Source organism: Kogia breviceps, chromosome 15, assembly GCF_026419965.1.
Source record: "Kogia breviceps isolate mKogBre1 chromosome 15, mKogBre1 haplotype 1, whole genome shotgun sequence".
NCBI lineage: Eukaryota > Metazoa > Chordata > Mammalia > Artiodactyla > Physeteridae > Kogia > Kogia breviceps.
The window spans coordinates 70699663-70716788 of NC_081324.1; the positions used below are offsets into that span (position 1 = coordinate 70699663).

Genomic DNA, 17126 nt, shown 5'->3' on the forward strand with positions numbered 1-17126 from the left:
GGCACGTGGCTCTTTATTACTGATCCCATTTCACAGATGAGGAAATGAGGCTTGGGGGAGCGCAAGCTTGAACTGGAACTCGCGCTGGAATCCAAGCTTGGTGCATCTGACTCTCCACGCTCATCCCGTTACTTTCTGCCCTGACTGGACTCTCTGGAAAATCTCTGACTTTCCTTTGTAACGTTATTCCCACACTCCTCCACTTCAACACAATGACTGTCAACTGAGGGTGAGTTTGCCCTCCAGGGGACATCAGGCGACGTCCAGAGGCATTTCTGGGTGTCACACTTGGGAGTCTGATGGCATCTAGGAGCGTAGAGGCCAAGGGCGCTGCCCAGCATCTTACAATGCACAGGGCGACCTCCACCATGAAGGATTACTTCACACAAGTGTCAACATTGTCCAGCCTGAGAAACCCTGGGTTAAACCCAGAAACCCACCTTCTGGGAATTAATCCCATGGGGTATAAAACCAAAACACAGAGCAAGGCCCTCCCTGTACCCGAGGATGCTTGGGGCGGTGCTACTGATGACACGAGAGGCTGAGAGCCGCCTTGTCACCGAGAAACTGGGACTGGTTACGGAAGTCACAGCGCGTCACTTTGATGCTATCAGGCAGACGTCAACATTAGAAGTGAGGATGGTGGCAGTACGGAACACTTCTGTGAAATAACGTTAAGCAAGCAGAAGAGAACGGAGAATATTGTACCCAAGTCTACATGCAAATAGCACACATGCAGTTGGGAAAGCACTTGGAGAGTTGAGAATATTTATGGATGGGAGCAAAGAGGGGTTATGGATAGGCTTTTTCTTTTGAGCTGCTCTAATTACGTCAAGTTTCTTCTTTGACTGCTGTCTTTTAAGAAACATGTATATACCAACTGATGACAGCGTGAAGGGGTGAAAACATAAGGACTGAGGGTCAATCTAAGTACAATTCGCAGCTGCCCACGCAACCCGCTAGCTGCGGGACCGTGAACGCTTCACAGTCCCTCTCTGAACCTGGGACTGTTTTTCTTTATTTTGTAGATGAGGAAACCGAGGCCACTGAAGTCACTCAAGGCTGCAAGGAGCGGAACCCCGGCCTGCCCCGCTCCCAGGCCAGTGATCTTTCGGGGGCTCTGTTTGCCTGCCCCAGTGAAAGCCAGTGGGGACCAGGGCTGCTCCTCGTTACAGGGACACGCTCAGCTCTGCAGAGCGGACCAGCTTGTCCATTCACGGTATTGTAAATCTGTGCCTTTACACTGATTTTGAGTCTTCTGCAATTTGAGAGAGAGAGTGAGCAAAGACCAAGAAAGCCAAAGAAGCAAGCCCAGCTGACGCGAGAAGGGCTGGCGTGGAGAGGTGGGGGAGTGGTGCCGTTGGTTGAAACGGCCAGCTGTGAAATCTCCATCTTGGTGCTGACAAGGTGAGAAACGGTCTGAGGCAGGGCCCCCAGGCAGAAGGTCGGTGCACTGTCAGAGGAAATAACACACCGTGGGACGGCGGGGTGGGGGCGGTGTTCGCCCAGGATGCGAGCTTGTCAGCTCATAAAGACACCTAGGAAAATAGCTGGGCACACAATCCCAGGAGATTACAGGAGCACCGCCCGAGCGCTGCTTCTTGCTAGTGGGCCAGGACGGCGGCGTCCCTGGGAGGCGAGGGGACGCGGCACCTGTGTATCTGTAAGACACGGAGATGCTACCCATGTCCACGTCTGGGCCCTTCCAGTCACGTGGTGAATGCTTCTTTTAGAGATGAGGAAACTGAACACCGGAACAGCAAAAAGACCCACCCAAGGTCATGCAGCCGGGAGACCACGAAACCGGGCAGCCAAGCCTTGGGTTCTCAGGCGAGGCCCTTAGGCCACACGAGCTGAGAGAGAAGAGCCCAGATGTCCCTTCCTGGTTGTGCCTGGGTGACCCTGGCCCACGTCAATGTCACACGGAAGGAGCAACGAGGTCTTACAGTCTCGATCCGCGTGAAGCCTCCTGGCGGACAGAGGACGGGGAGGGGAAGGATGCTGGGTCTCAGGGACAGGTGGCTCTGAGCCAGGACCAAGCAGGTGAGCAGAAGAAATAGGGACCTGAGATGCATCAGACCCATGATATCATCAAAGTGAAAGTAGGCTCTGGAGCCAGGATGCCCGGGTTTGAATCCCAGCTCTACCACTCACTGGCTGTGTGACTTTCAGCAAGTTATTCAACCTCTCTGACCCCCACGGGTAAAATGGGGGCAGCCGCAGTCCCCTTCCCAGGGCTGTTGTGAGGATCGAATGAGCTTGGCAGAGAGGAAAGCCTTGGCCAGCGGTGGCATCATCACTACGTTTTAACGCTCAGAGGAGAACAGGGAGCAATTGGGTGGGTGTCCCCAGGTCACCGGGGAGGTTTGCCAAGGTCACGCAGAGAATCAGAAGGCTGGAATGCAGGACTCTGAAAGCTTTTTCACCATCTGCAGAGGAAAGACGGGGGTGGAAAGCAAGGGCAGCTTAGAGGACGAGCTAGCTAGACAGAGCAAGGAGAGCTGAGAGCAAGAAATCCATCAACAGACAGGTGAGGCCTGTGGTGCCAGGGACCTGCCGCTACCGCCACCCTCCACTGTGCCCCTTGCCCTCCGCGCCCCACCCCCATCTGCCTGGGGACGCGCGCCTCAGGCTCAGCAGGAACCTCCCAGGGAGACGGATTTGGGAAATTCAGAGTCTGTGTAATCAGCAATCAGCAAACCTTTCCTGTTTCAACTTGAAAACCAACTAGTCTGCTGACTGCCGAGACGAAGTCATTAGGCCAAATGGATGCGGTGCCCGCACTAGACTCCTGCGGGCAGACAAAACAAGGCCCAAGCCAGAGATGGCTCGAGAGACATGGAGGGTGGTGCACCAGGAGAAGGGGGCACAGGGGAGGCCCCCTCTCGGGCCTTCCTCCACCTCCGTGACCGGAAGCGCTCAGGATCGGGTCAGGACTGCTACGCAAATGGGATTGTGTTTTGAGGCCAAGTATGAGCTTGGTCTTCTCTGTTTTTCTCTCTCTTTGGGGGCTGGAGCAGGAAGAAGTTGCGGGCGGGGGGGGAAATTAGGGAACAAAAGTATTTAGACAGTAAGATGTGTACAACAGAAACCTACTAATAAATATACCACATGTCCATATAACTTCAGCTACAATGTAGTGACATGCATTGTAATGAACACACAACATACTAACATAGATTATTACATATTCATTATATATATATATATATATATATGTATACTGTCATTCATACCATTCATTCAATAAGCATCTACTGAGCATGAACTATGTGCCAGCAGCACTGATCTAGGCACAGGCAGTGTAGATAAAACCCTAACTTCCATGAGCATCATTCTTTCAGGGCCCTGATATTTCTGTACTGTTGCTGTCTAGAACAGAGCAGGCATTCAGTATGTCTCGGGATTGAGTGAATGGCGTTACTGCATGACTGTAAGAGGTGAATGAAGGAAGGACACACACTAAGGCACACATAATACACACCACGCACACAGAGATCAACACAAGACTACGAGGTATGTGTACGCGCCAGCCTCCCCTGCATCGCGTGAGTCAGTCATCAACCCTCGTTAAACTCCCAAGCTGCTCCCCCTGGAACGTGCTGTGTGGAGTTGCCCGTGTTGGGAGCAGTTTGTACGATAATTAGTGGCCGCAATTAAAATCATCTCCTCTTGTGATGTTCCATTAGAGGCTAATATTTAAAACTGTTGTCTAGGTTCTCTGCCCCGGGCATCTCAATCTTCAGAGGACCCTCTCCTGCCTGCAGATGCACAGGACTCTCCTATGTCACTTTCTGCGGCTCTGGACGTTGCCTCTCTAAACTTTGGAGGTGTCCCGCAAGGCCTCCCAAAGTTAATTTCACCTAGTTTATATTATAGATCAGACTATCTCAAAACATCCTCAAAACCTCATGAAAATTCACCTTGTTATTCTTTTCTGATGTGCTAATGACAAATAGAAACTTCATGTTACGGAGCCTGGTGTTAAGAAAAAATTATACGCACCTGCATATGCTGTGTAGATATGTATAAATATACGTTTATATAAGGTATACATGTAGTATATAGAAACGTAAATGTATAAATATAAATACATAAATATGTATATGTGTGAATGTGTGTTCTCATGTGTATTTACAGATACACACAAATATTCCCAGTCTGACACACAGCACATACTTAGTAAGTATTTGTGAATAGTTAATAAATAAACGTATTTATTTCTATTTCTTACATGGGCAGGAGTGCTACTAAATATTTGAAAAAAACCTTATCTCATGTAATCTTTATAAAAACCCTCAGAATCACGTACAATATAAACACATAAAAAGTAACGCAAGGGCTTCCCTGGTGGCGCAGTGGTTGAGAGTCCGCCTGCCGATGCAGGGGACACGGGTTCGTGCCCCAGTCCGGGAGGATCCCACGTGCCGCGGAGCGGCGGGGCCCGTGAGCCATGGCCACTGAGCCTGTGTGTCCGGAGCCTGTGCTCCGCAACGGGAGAGGCCACAACAGTGAGAGGCCCGCGTACCACAAAAACAAAACAAAACGAAACAAAACAAAAGTAACGCGAGAACATTACAACAAACACTTAGCAGAGCTATTATCTCTGTGCAGTGAGATACCAGGTGATTCTCCCCCCCTTTTTATACTTCTCCCGATACTCTGCAAAGAATATGATTTACTTTCATTACCAGAAAATTAAAGATACAGGACTTCATTTCTCTCTGCACTGCAGTCAACAACCCCCTGGTCCACCTGCTCAATGCCTCTCATGGCAGCCTCATTATCCCCATTTTACAGATGAGCAGGCTGAGCCTCAGGAAGGTTAAGTCACTTGCCCAGGGACATGCACCCAAGACATGACAGGCTAGAGTGGACCCAGGTCTCCTGACCCCAGCCCACAGCTATTTTCCCCTTTGCCTCTATTTGCTCCTGCTTCATCCAAGGATGCCTGTGTCTCCAGAGCTGGGGGGAGTCTTCGCAGAAAGCAAGGTTATGAGGAACTGCCGTTGTTTCATTCAAACTGTCCAAGGGTCACTTGCCTGGGAGAAAAGGAGGCTATGGGGGAAAGTAAAAGCCCCGTGCATTGGGTCCTGGCAAGAGCTCCAAGGCCATACTGGCAACGGAGTGAGCATTACCAGGAAGCGTTCAGTCCCATTTTGGGAAAGAGTCGGGGTGCCCCTTAGAAAACCCCAAGTGATGCATCAGATTCTCTTATTTAAGACTGAAAAAGAGCCCAACCTCCAGCTGGAAGGGGACTAGGGAGAAGGCAGTTGTCCCTAGACAATGTCCTTTCTTCATAATCATCCTGCAAAGTGTTTTATTTTAATGATGTGGTGACAGACACAGAGAGACTCATCAAAGATCCCAAAGTCACCCAGCTAGACAGTGACACATAGGTTCAAGCTCAGGCCTGCCTGTTTCCAAAGGGTCAGGAAACACCTCACGACTCCCCCTGTCCTTTTCTTCGCCTGTGGCAGGCATGCCTAATCCATCACTGCACAGACCCAGGCAACGTGGGGCCTGAGTCCTTTCTCTGAACCACCAAGCTAAGTGCTCCACCCCAGTACTGCCCTGTGCTCCATCCACCAGCATCAACTGAAACTCCCAACTCTGCCACACTTCCAATGATCTCAATCCTCCTGGAAATGCCTCCTGAATCCTCAAAAAAGACACTTATATACGTTGGTTGCGGGCGCGTGGGGTGGGGGGTGGGGCTGATATTTCTCCTTGAAAATTGATGAGTGCTCTATGAAACCGAGGGAAGCTGAAGCCCAACCACACTTAGGGAGGGACCCTGGCTGGCGGGGAGGGGGAGATGCAAACTACCAACAACATGGGAGCAGCAGGAGAAGCTCTGGCTTTAGGACGAGATGAACCCTGAAGCACTATGTGAATTTTGAAGAATTACTAACCCTTCCTTACTTTCAGTTCCTCATCTGTTAAAATGACAGTGATATTCTGCAACAAACGATATTGCAAGGAACAAGTGAAATAATGTAAAACTGCGTATATCTGGTATACCTAATACTGTGGCACGTACTTGATACATAACAAAGGTTCCCATTTCCTTCTTTCAAAGTAAAGACTCTGAAAACATGAAACCTGCAGGGACTGTATAGTGAGGATAGCCTCATTTTTCAGAAAATGAATTCTGTGAACCTGATACTTTTTTGTTGAAGCCAGAAGGATTAAATGCAATGCCTCCAAGGAGCCTGTATCAGTCAGGAAAATAGAAATCACTCTAGATCATTCAACCAAAGGAATTTAATATAGGGAATTGGTTTTTCAGGTGATGGAAAAGATGAGAAGCCAGAAGAGATTATCAACTACAGGAAGGCACTGCCAACCTAGGGCTGGAAGGAAAAGCCAAGAAGTTGGGCCATCCAACGGGCAACGGCAGGGCTGCCCAATGGGAGCTGCAGTCAGGGAGGAGGATCCCAAATGGGATCCGGAATTACAGAGGCTGGGCTGCAGTCAGGGATGCCCCACCCCACCCCACCCGCAAGGCAGTGCGAGAGAGGGAGAAATACCCTGGTTCCTCTACTCCTCCTGTCTTTCAACTGTCCCTCACTGCCGTTCATTAGGCTGAACCTACCAGAAGGCAAGCTCTTAAAACAGTTTAGAGCACAGCAGAGAAACGGTGGGAATGAATCTGAGAGCAAACAGGAGAATTACTGGTACAGAGCACAGAGGCATCTGGGCTATATCCAGGCTTCATTATTAAAAACAGATGAGGGTGTTTTCAGTCTGTAAAAATTCATCCAACTGCACACTTTTAAGATTTGCACACTCTTCTAGTTGTATATTTCAAGGAAAACACTACAATAAATCCAGAATTACGATTGTCAAGTGTTACAACCAAATGCTGGATTACAATCCCCTGTCTGTATTAGTTATTTATTGCTACAAAACAAATTGTCTCAACACCTAGTCATTTTGAAATATCAAATACCTTTCTCTCTCATGGTTTTCTGTGGGTCAGGAATTCAGAGGTGGCTTACCTGTGTGGTTCTGGCTCATGGTCTATGGTAGGATGAATAAGGCCCCCAAAGATGTCCACGTACTAATCCCCGAAACATGTGAATATGTTCACTTAGATGGCAAAAGGAATTTTGCAGATGTGACTAAATTAAAAATATTAAGATGAGAGTTTATCCTGGATTATGTGGATAAGCTGGGTGGCCCCTAAATGTAATCATAAGGGTCCTTATAAAAGGGAGGTGAGAGGGTCAGTGGGGAAGAAAACAGTGCTGTGATGATGGAATCATGGATTGGAGAGATGCAGCCAGGAGCCAAGAAACGCTGGCTGCCTCTAGAAGCTGGAAGACACAAGGAATGGATCACCCCCTGGGGCCTCCAGAAGGAGCCAGCCCTCCTTTTACCTTGATTTTAACCCCTTAAGGCTCATTTTGGACTTCTGACCTCCATAACTATCAGAGAATAAACTATGTTATTTTAAAGTTACTCTGTTGGTGGTAATTTGCTGCAACAGCAATGGGAAACCTACACAGGATTTGTCATGATGTTACAGTGAGGATGTCAGCCAGGGCTACGGTTGTCTGAAGGCCGCCCTGAAGCCGGAGAGTCCTCTTTAGAAAGCTCACTGACATGGCTATCGGCTGGAGGCCTCAGTTCCCTGCCACGAGGGCCCCCACTGAGCTGCTTGAGTGTCCTCATGACACGGTAGCTGGCTTTACCAGAGCAAGTGATCCAAGGGACAGCTAGGCAAATGCCGAAGACCTTTTATAACCTTAGCCTCCAAGTGACATACCACTGCTCCTGACCATCTACTGGTCACACAGACCAACTCCGATACAGTACGGAGGAGGCTACAGAGGGGTGTGAAGGCAGAGATGGGGACCACTGAGAACCACCTTGGAGGCTGGCCCTCACAGTAACACTGACACCTCTGCACCCACAGGCCCCATCTCCAGTGACTCCCTCACCCACAAAGGAAAACCCTGTAGGAACCCTGAGCTGCTTCTCGTTTCCTGGAGCACATCTGTTTACAGGTTGTACAATGTCACCCCCCAAAGGTATGTTGAGATCCTGATCCCCGGTAGTTCAGAATGCAACTGTACTTGGAGTCAGGGTCTTTACAGAGGCAATCAAGTTAAAACAAGGTCGTGAGAGAGGGACCTAATCCAATACGACCGGTGCTCTTATGAGAAGAGGGAAATTTGGAAATGGCGACAGTCACGCATAAAGGGAAGATGATGTGAAGCCACAGAGGGATAGTGCCGCGTGGAGACAAAAGATTCAAGAGGTACATCTATCATCTAAGGAACATCAGAGATTGCCGGCAAACCACCAGGAGAGAGGCATGGGACAGTTTCTTCTCTAGCGCCTTCAGGGGAGCAAGGCCCTGCCGACGACTTCCTGATTTCAGATTTCTCGTCTCGAGAATGTGAGACAATGCGTTGCTGTTGTCCCGAGCTACCCGGTTCGTGGTACTTGGTTACCGCAGCCCGAGCAAACTAATGTAGCACCGCGTGACCTTTTACTTTTCTTTTAGATAGCATTACCTTTCTTTTCTGGTTCTAATGGGGTTCATTACACAGAATTTAGGAAATAGAGTTGCCAAAGGAAGAAAAACATTAAAAATTGCTCTTCAGTCTGTTACCTCGGGGACAGCCCCTCTTGATGACTATGTTGGTGTGTCTCCATCCTGTGTTCACTTCTGCATGTGTGTCTAGACGCATCTATTGGGCACGCACTGGGGCAAAAGTTTTATAGGAAAGGCAGAATGGAGTCAACCAGGCAGACAAGCAGGGGACCGTGGCGCCCCTGCCCTGCCAGGACTCTCCGGTATCTCCAGGCAGAAGAACGCGTGGGGCGCTGGGCGGCTGCTTGCTGTCTTTCATTTCTCTTCTCGTTTTTCAAGCTGATTGTTTTAAAATGCCCCCCCCCCAGCTACTACTTGAGGGTCTTTATAACTTTCTGGAAAGTTAATATTTTAGGTAACTTGGGCTGTTCTAGATGATAAAGAGCCGGCCTGCAGAAAGTCTCAGATGTATTTGCTACACACGTCCACGCATCACGTAAACATCTGTGGACACACACGCCATATACCAGGGGCCCAAACTGAGACTCAGGGCAGGAAGGCACCTGGCCAAGGTTGCTGGGCCACTGGCAGGCAAGAGCGGGACTGGAGTCTCTCCTACCCAGGTCATCTCTCTGTCAGCAAGCGTGTGCCTCTCTCCTTTCTCTGTTCTCACGCTTCGGATGGGCCATTTTTGCCTAAACCCCGGCTGCAGCGACTCGAGTCGTGACAGTGCCACGGGCTGGGGCTACAGGTGTGAGAAGGGGGCTCTGAACTTGACTCTTGTGGTCCCACGTTTCTCCTGATGGGAAAGGAGTGGCAAAAGGCCACTCCTTGGAAGGGCATGAGACCCTCACACACAGAGGGGAGTGTGGCTGAGGGTCTTTGGAGCCAGCAGGATGGCAGTGGGGAGGGCAGGCTTCAGGGCACCAGTGGGCGGTGAGTCTTAGGGTCACAAGGTTGGCAAAAAAAACTTTTTAAAAACCTCTCTAAGGTTCCTTACAGCTCTAACTACTCAGAGCTCGTAGCCCTCCCAGCCCTAGAACCGCCCCAGCCTGTGACTTCTGCTGCAGCAGCTTCAGAAAGGGACAAAGAACTGTCACCGGAGTGCAACTCCCTCAAGGTTGACACCCGCAGGGCCCCCACAAAACCTCCAGCCGCAGAAAGACATCCTGACCTGGTGTGAATCCGAACACCCCGCTCCCCACTTCCCAGAGCTGCCCACCCAGCTGCTTCCTGCAGAAAGGAAAAAAGGCATTTCGGTTTTTCTGCTCCAGTGCAAATATGACATATCTGTGCCACCTGATGTTCCCCGACAAATAATTCTATCAACGTAATTAAGCCTCAAATGCGGAAATTCTCTGTACCATGTACACCGACACCATACTTCCCCCATCAGAGGGCCACTGCTCCAGGCAGTAATTATCAAGCCACCTTTGACATGTCTTATTTCAATTTAAATGGAAATGAAGCTCATAGATCTTCCCAGCCCACGACCCCACATGACTGCAGAAATAGAGAAACTATTGAAACTCTGAACTTTGAATTACTGAACTTTTGAACCGGACTTTGAAACTTCTCAAGTGGCCTCAGGTTTTGCATCCAAAGAAGTTAAAGTGTGAGAACAACTTATTCCTATGTACCCCTGGCCCCTTCTCTGATCCTCAAATACAGTATCTCATATCAACACAGTGGGCTTATCTCTTGCCTCTTTCCCCTGCAAATTCGGTCCTCATCACCATCTCCTGAGGGTTCTCATCGTCTTGGTCCTCCTCTTCAATCCAGCCTCCTCTCCAATCCACATTCCATACAGCATCCAAGGGAGAATCTTTTTAATCCAACCAAGTCCTCTCCTGCTTAAGAGCCTTCAGTGCCTCTTCACCTCCCCAAGTCCAGACTGTGCAGTTGAGCCTATCAAGGCTTTCACAGTCTTTCTTCCAACTCACCTGCCAAGGTTCCTCCCCTTCCACGGCCAACAGTGTACCCACACATCAGTAATTCCCACAGTGCTCAAACATGCCGTATCCTTTCATGCCTCGGTGCCTTTGAACCTACCATCCCTCCACCTGGAGTGCTCTTCCCTACTCTGACAAGTGAACTCCTATTCATCCCTCAAGACCCAATTCCACAGCCACCTCTTCTGGGATGGCCTCTCTGGCTCCCCTGGGTAGAATCAGCCACTTTCATCTCTGTGGATTGGGACAAGTCACTGAGTGAAGCACACACCTCCATCAGATTGTAATTAATTTCCAATTTCTAATTTCCTGCTATACTAAGCTCCTTATGAGTAGGGCTATACTCAGCCTAATATCCCAAATGCCTAATGTAGTAGCTGGAACTTAGAAGTCACCCCATAAATATTCAGCTTTAAATTCTCCCAGCTCTACATTCACGGTGGGGGGGGGGGCATATGCAGCGGGTCTGACCACCACAGGTCTTCAACTCACACAGACATGGGCTTGCCACCCAGCTCCACCACTTGCGGCGTGACTATGAGCAAGCCTGTCACCCACCTCCCTGACCCTCGGTCTCCTCATCTGTAAAGTGGGAGTACTGACAGCATCACTGTGCTGTGGGACTAGCTAAGGACTCCAGGGCGGAAGGTGCTTGAAATGTCGGATATAACACAGCAAGTTTTATGCTCGATAAACATCAGCCCTCTTTTCTGCTCTCAGAACTACCGGGTGACACCTTGTGAAACACAGTAAGTTTTTTTTGGGGGGGGAGGGTCTCTTCTCTCCCACTCCCCCGTTTCTCCTGGCCCTCCCACACGCCTCATTTAGGCATCTGGTGACCTCAGTCTCACGCCCCACTGGCCATGCCATTTTAATGCCCCAAACATGATCTGCAACATCCTTCCAGTCCCCTCTCCACCAGAACATGTTCGTGTTTTGTCCCACTCCATCCCTGCCAGGTCCCAAGTCACACAAACATGCCCCCACATCAGATAAAATCCCGACTGCCAATGTGCCAACCTCCCCCCCCGGGCAGGTTAGGTCTCATCCCTGTCAGCATCCATATGCGTCCAGAACATCCCAGGAGAGACGTGGCAAGAGACTGCAGACGCTGCCCACAGATACAGGAGTCGGAAAACGGCCCCTGAATAAAGTCATCCAAGCCATCAGTGACCAAAGTGACCACATTCCAGCAGCTATGCCAGGTAGGCACAGCCAGCGAGAGTCAACACAGGGGTGAGGCTGAGACCCACACCGGACTCAAAACCTGGCAACGAGCCCCACATCCGCACTTGCTGCCCAGGCACCAACGAGCACACCCTCGAGTCTGTCCCCTCAACTCCATCAATATCAGTTCCCTCCCGATCTCCAACGCAGAATACTGTGAGGCTCAAGTCGCATTCAGGCGTTTTGTAAACTGCGAAGAGCTGAGCGCGTGTGAGACATTACTTATCACACTGCTTCTTCCCTCTTCAGATCTCCTTCTTCTTTCAGACACATCTGATGGCCTCATCACAACTGGAAGCCCTGGCGGGCGTTCTCAACAAACCAAAGTCCCACCACGAATGAACTCGGGTGAGCGGGGAACGCAATCCCTCCCAGGTAAATCAACCCCCGTTAATGGTCTTGTGTTATTAGATACGTTCCCCGCAAGAACTGATCAGGGAGAACAAGGGCCAGAGAGATATTGGTATTGGTGATCAAGGCCATCCTGGCCTTCCTTGTGCTTGGACCAGAGACAATGCCGTCTCGCTGAGAAACAGGTGAAGGAGCTACTGTCAGAGAAGACGGCGCGTGCGACACAAACAGCAAAAGGCGCTGATAAGCAGCGGGCGGCCAGGCGTGATAAGGACCAGAGGTGAAGACAGCGATCTCTAGACTTGACCGGCTTCCATCTGCAGAGGCGAGAGGACGTTACAGAGACACGAGCACCCTGGCGGCGTTTCAGACTCGGGAAGTTTCCACCCATCCATTGGGAAATGGACATTTTGCTAGTTATGATTCTCACTTATTCATGCCACTTTTGTGGGACGGTTTCAAATGCTAACTCCTCTAATTCAAGGGCACTATGTGGCCTCCGGAGACAGGTTCTGGGTGGATTTTGATTTTCTGGACTGAAGAAGGCTGAGCTAAAATGCAGGGTTTCTCAACTTCAGCATTACTGCCATTGGGGCCACATGAATCTTTGTTGGCGGGGGGTGAGGAGGTGGGTACTAGGGAGAGGTACACTTTATTGACATTTAATATGTGCAAGACACTCCTCTAATATCCAGGTTACCCCAGAGCCCATTTTACAGATGAGGAAACTGAGATTCAAAGAAAGCAGGTGACTTGCCCTGTACACACAGTCTGGAAGGGCTAGAGCCACGATTTAAATCTAGTTCTGCTATGCATTCCCTACGCCGCTTTTCCTTCCAAAAGATCTTAGAGTAGCAGCTGGCAAACCACAGTCTAGGGGCCAAATCTGTCCCACTGCCAGTCTGTTTTTGTAAATAAAGGTTTATTGGAACACACATGCTCATTCACTGAGGTACTGTCTCTGGCTGCTTTTGTGCTACAGCAAAGTTGAGTACTTGCGACAGACATAGTATGGCCTCCAAAGTCTAAACTATATTTACTACCAGCCCTTTACAGAAAACATTTGCTGATCCCTGGCATAGCACATTTCATTGCTACTGGGTACAACCTCGTAAGGTTTGGCCACCCTCTCAGAAGAAGTGAAAACCATCTTATTTCCAAGCAAATAGCTCAAAAAGGCTGGAGCCTGAAGGATTCCCCGAGTGTGTGTTTATAAGCCTCCTTCCAGCAGGACGCTGCATGTCTAAACCACTGCCAAACTTTAATAACAGCATCGACTGCATCACCTCCCACCAAAAGCGAACAGGAAGCCTGGCTCGGCTGCCCAGCTGGGTGGATGTCAGTTGCGGACAGCTGCAAATTGCCTGAACGAGGACAGATGTAGCTTGTCTTTGCCTTTCTTCTTCCACGTGAAAACTTTTCGGGGGCGGGGGGGGGGGGGAAGATTAGACTGCTGTTAGGGAAATGAATGTGTTGATTCTAATTATGTGAGCAGGCAGGCGGCAGAGGTGACATGCAGCAGGATGGGCTCCAGGTCATTTACCTGGAATGCAGCCAAGGCAAGACTGGGCAGAGAACAGAATTCCAATGAAGCTGGTGCCCAGGACGCTGAGCACAAAAAAGGAGGCATCTATGAACCCATGGGTCACGGGGGGATGGGCTGGGGGGTGGGGTGGGGACAGCACGTGGGGGACAGGATTCCCAGAACTGTCCAACTGGAAATGATTTAACCACTGCCTGGGCTTGTACCTCTGCTCTAAAGCTCAGAGCTTGCCTGTTCTCGAGGGGGCTCTTCTGTGCTCTCTGCTCTGGGTCTCACTCTCATGGTGATGCTGGTGGTGACGATGGTGACAGTGATGAGAATGAGGATGGTGACGGTGGTGATGGTGGGAGTGGTGACGGTGGTGAGTAGTGGTGATGATGGAGGTGACAGTGGTCATGGCTCCTTGGTCTGAACGCTAGCCTTCCACTCCATTCATATTTTGAAATCCTAACCCCCCCAGCTGATGGTATTAGTAGGTGGGGCCTCTGGAAGTGAGCAGGTCATGAGGACAGTGCCCTCATGAATGGGATTAGAAGGCAGAGACAGTCCTAGACCCTTCCACTGTGTGAGGACACAGCAAGAAGGCACCAGCTATGAACCAGGAAGAGAACCCTCGCCCAAATGCGACCATGCTGGTGCCTTGACCTTGGACTTCCCAACCTCCAGAACTGTTGAGTGGTACATTTCTGTTGTTTATAAGCCACCCAGGCTATGGTGTTTTGTTATGGCAGCCTGAACAAATTAAGACAGTGATAATGATGATGACGTGACAGTGAGTTTGCTTCATGTCCTGTGATAAGCATTGAAATGCATTATTTCATTAACTCTGCCTTGAAATGATGTGATGGAGTTGCAGTGACTATCCCTATTTTATCAGATAACAGAGACATAGAAGGTGAGCATCCTGACCAAAGGCACACAGTAGGGAAGTGATGGCGCTGAGATTTGCACCTAGTCTCCTGACTCCTAGTTCCCTGCCACTTCTGTCAAGCTCCTCCTTTGTTTGGCGTGCACTTTTTATGCCTATGTGCCAAACAATGTTTGAGGGCAAGGGTAAGCAAATTTTTTTTGTCTGTAAAGGACCAGGTCGTCATTAGATGAACTGATAAACTCCGTTTGCTTAAGCCAGTTCAAGGTTTGTCACTTACAACCCAAAGAGCTCTAATTTAGACCGGTTCACTCATCCATTTCTACTTCCACATGCTTGCAATTCCAAATCAGCCAATTCTCCCCCCCAAAACCATTTTCTTTACCATTGCTTGGTCTATCCTCAAGTTCTGAGGTCTCCATCTACTTTCTCATTAAGTTCAGCCAAAAAAGACAAAAAAAAAAAAAAAAAAGAAAAAAGGCACCAGAAAGAAATGAATTGTTTTTCAAACCAAATTATAGTCTGGAAATGAATTTAGAACATTAAGAGTCTGATCTGGGGCTCCCTGGGACCACTATCTCCTGAAGATGTCCAATTGGGACAACGATTGCGCTTTCAGTTGTGAAGATTAACCTTCCCAAGCCTCTCTGACATGCAATTAAGTGTGGCTTAATCTCATCTAAACAATTCCAATTGGATTTATTTTAATAATTTAATGTACACCTGCACCGTTCAATCAATGTCTCCTCTCCCACTTTTTTTTTTTTTTTTTTAAGTAACTTTGGAAGGTTAAGTTACTCTAATTTCCAGCAAGTCTAAGGTGACAAAAGTTCCAACTGATGAAGTCTCTGGGGACAAGACTGGTATTTGCTCTTCTGTTTGCCATCTCCAGACTCCACGCGTTATTTGTAATTGGTATTAGCAACTTTCAATTCTGATTAATTACTGGAGCGTCTGTTTTCCATGCAGAAACAAAGCCACAAGTCAGGGAGTAATAGACCCAATTATTCCTAGGTAGGCTTTTGGTAATAGATTTTATTATCTAGATATCTCATCTCAGAGGCAGATGCAAAGAAACTCAAAGAAACTCATTTCGTTAGATGATAACGCCTCTGGAATTGAGACAAGCACATTCACCACCTGGGATCGGGAGAGCTTGGAAAAATTCTGTTTCAGAAATTTGTCTGGGGCTGGCAACACCAGGTTCTAAGTCCCTTTTAGGACCAAGTTGCTTTTGTATGGAAACCTTTGTGGGGAGACGGAGCCCACGGCGCCTGGAAGCGGGGGTGATACAAAGGCCCACCTTTTCCCCTCCCAGCTGAGAGCACAGGAGGCCGTGAGTAGTGGGGAGGGAAGCAGTGTGTGAACAGGGAGTTTATAAACGCGTTGGGCCATTTTGGATCACACTGAGATAACGGGACAGTAATTAGGAGAGCGATCTCCCTGTCAAGAGAGCTATAAAAGGTGTTATTTATACCCTGCTCATGGCCCCAAATGCCCTCCACATGGAATGCCTTTTTAAATACTTCAGTTCCCAGACAAAATAATTCATCTTCGTGCTCTGAAGTTCAGAGACATTGGCGGGAGAAAAACAGAGAGCTTTTTAAAATGAAACCCTTAATTCTGGGTTCGGTGGATATACCCCCGGGGGGCAGGTGGTGGGAGGGGTCTGTGTTCTGACCTAGACTTTGGAAACGTGGGTCTCTGGGTGTCCAAACAACAAAGCAAACCAAAAGCAAAAACAAACACGAAAGCTAAACAGAATCTGGCTTTGGGCTTCCTGAAGCCCTAACCAGCTACGCCAGATTCTCAGAAGACAGGAGCAAGAGACCCAGAGGGGAAGACAGAACAGCCAGCACGCCTGCAGAGACAGTTACGTGACAGGCGGAGCGAGGAGCGCGGTGTGGATGGCTCGCCTCAGTCTTTCTGAGTAGATCTATCTGATCACCCCCATTTCATACATGACGGGAAAGAACGTCCTCCTCAACAGGACAGAGTTCTCACGGTGAAGTAATCTGGCTTAAAAGGGGACAGTCAGCGAGGGATGAGGTTTGATGTGAGAGCCTTCGCGCTCCTCGCTTCTGCCCCTCCTACTCGGAACCAGGGCAGGGCGGCCCCACCCCAAGGAGACTCCAAGCCTGTGATGTTCTGGAACCAGCTCCCACAGACTGGCATGGGCTGACTGCTGAATTTTCAGGAATTTTGCGAGCCAGCCGTTATACGAATACGTATTATTAAAAATTCAATAATATCAACTTAACAATTAAATAAATCATATCAACGACAAAGGTAACACATACTCCTAACTTTACTAACATTCTGCCCGCGCTATTGAAGTTGTTTTTGTCTATCACGTCTGTCCAGTGGAGATGCCATGTAACAGTACTGCTGGGTGTGGCTTCCCAAAGCATCGTTAGCTGGAAACCAGCCCTGGGGGAAGATTTACACCAGAGCCACAGAAACTGTGTCTGATTTACACCAGAGACTGGAAAACACTACAGACCAACTGGGATTCCACCTACACTGGAGAGCCGGTTGTTAACCCTCTGCCAGAACACGGCCGCCCCAAGGCTCTTCTCCGGGTGATCTAGCAGAGACTTCCCAGATCCCAGTTCAAGTGAACGTCTCCACCGCATC

General features: G+C 49.2%; 1 protein-coding gene across 14 annotated transcripts in view; it reads right to left on the bottom strand.

Annotated features, from left to right (window-relative positions):
• The window catches only part of MYO18B (myosin XVIIIB), a 239503-nt gene that overhangs the window by 44267 nt on the left and 178110 nt on the right, over positions 1 to 17126 (bottom strand). The window contains exon 40 of one of the 14 annotated variants that reach the window (XM_067015393.1): positions 10817 to 12395. The exons of the other annotated variants lie outside the window; for them this stretch is intronic. Coding sequence (XP_066871494.1) covers positions 12375 to 12395 — 21 coding nt within the window. The 3' untranslated portion in view covers positions 10817 to 12374. Of the gene's footprint in view, positions 1 to 10816; positions 12396 to 17126 lie in introns of those variants that run through there. 14 annotated transcript variants of the gene reach the window in all.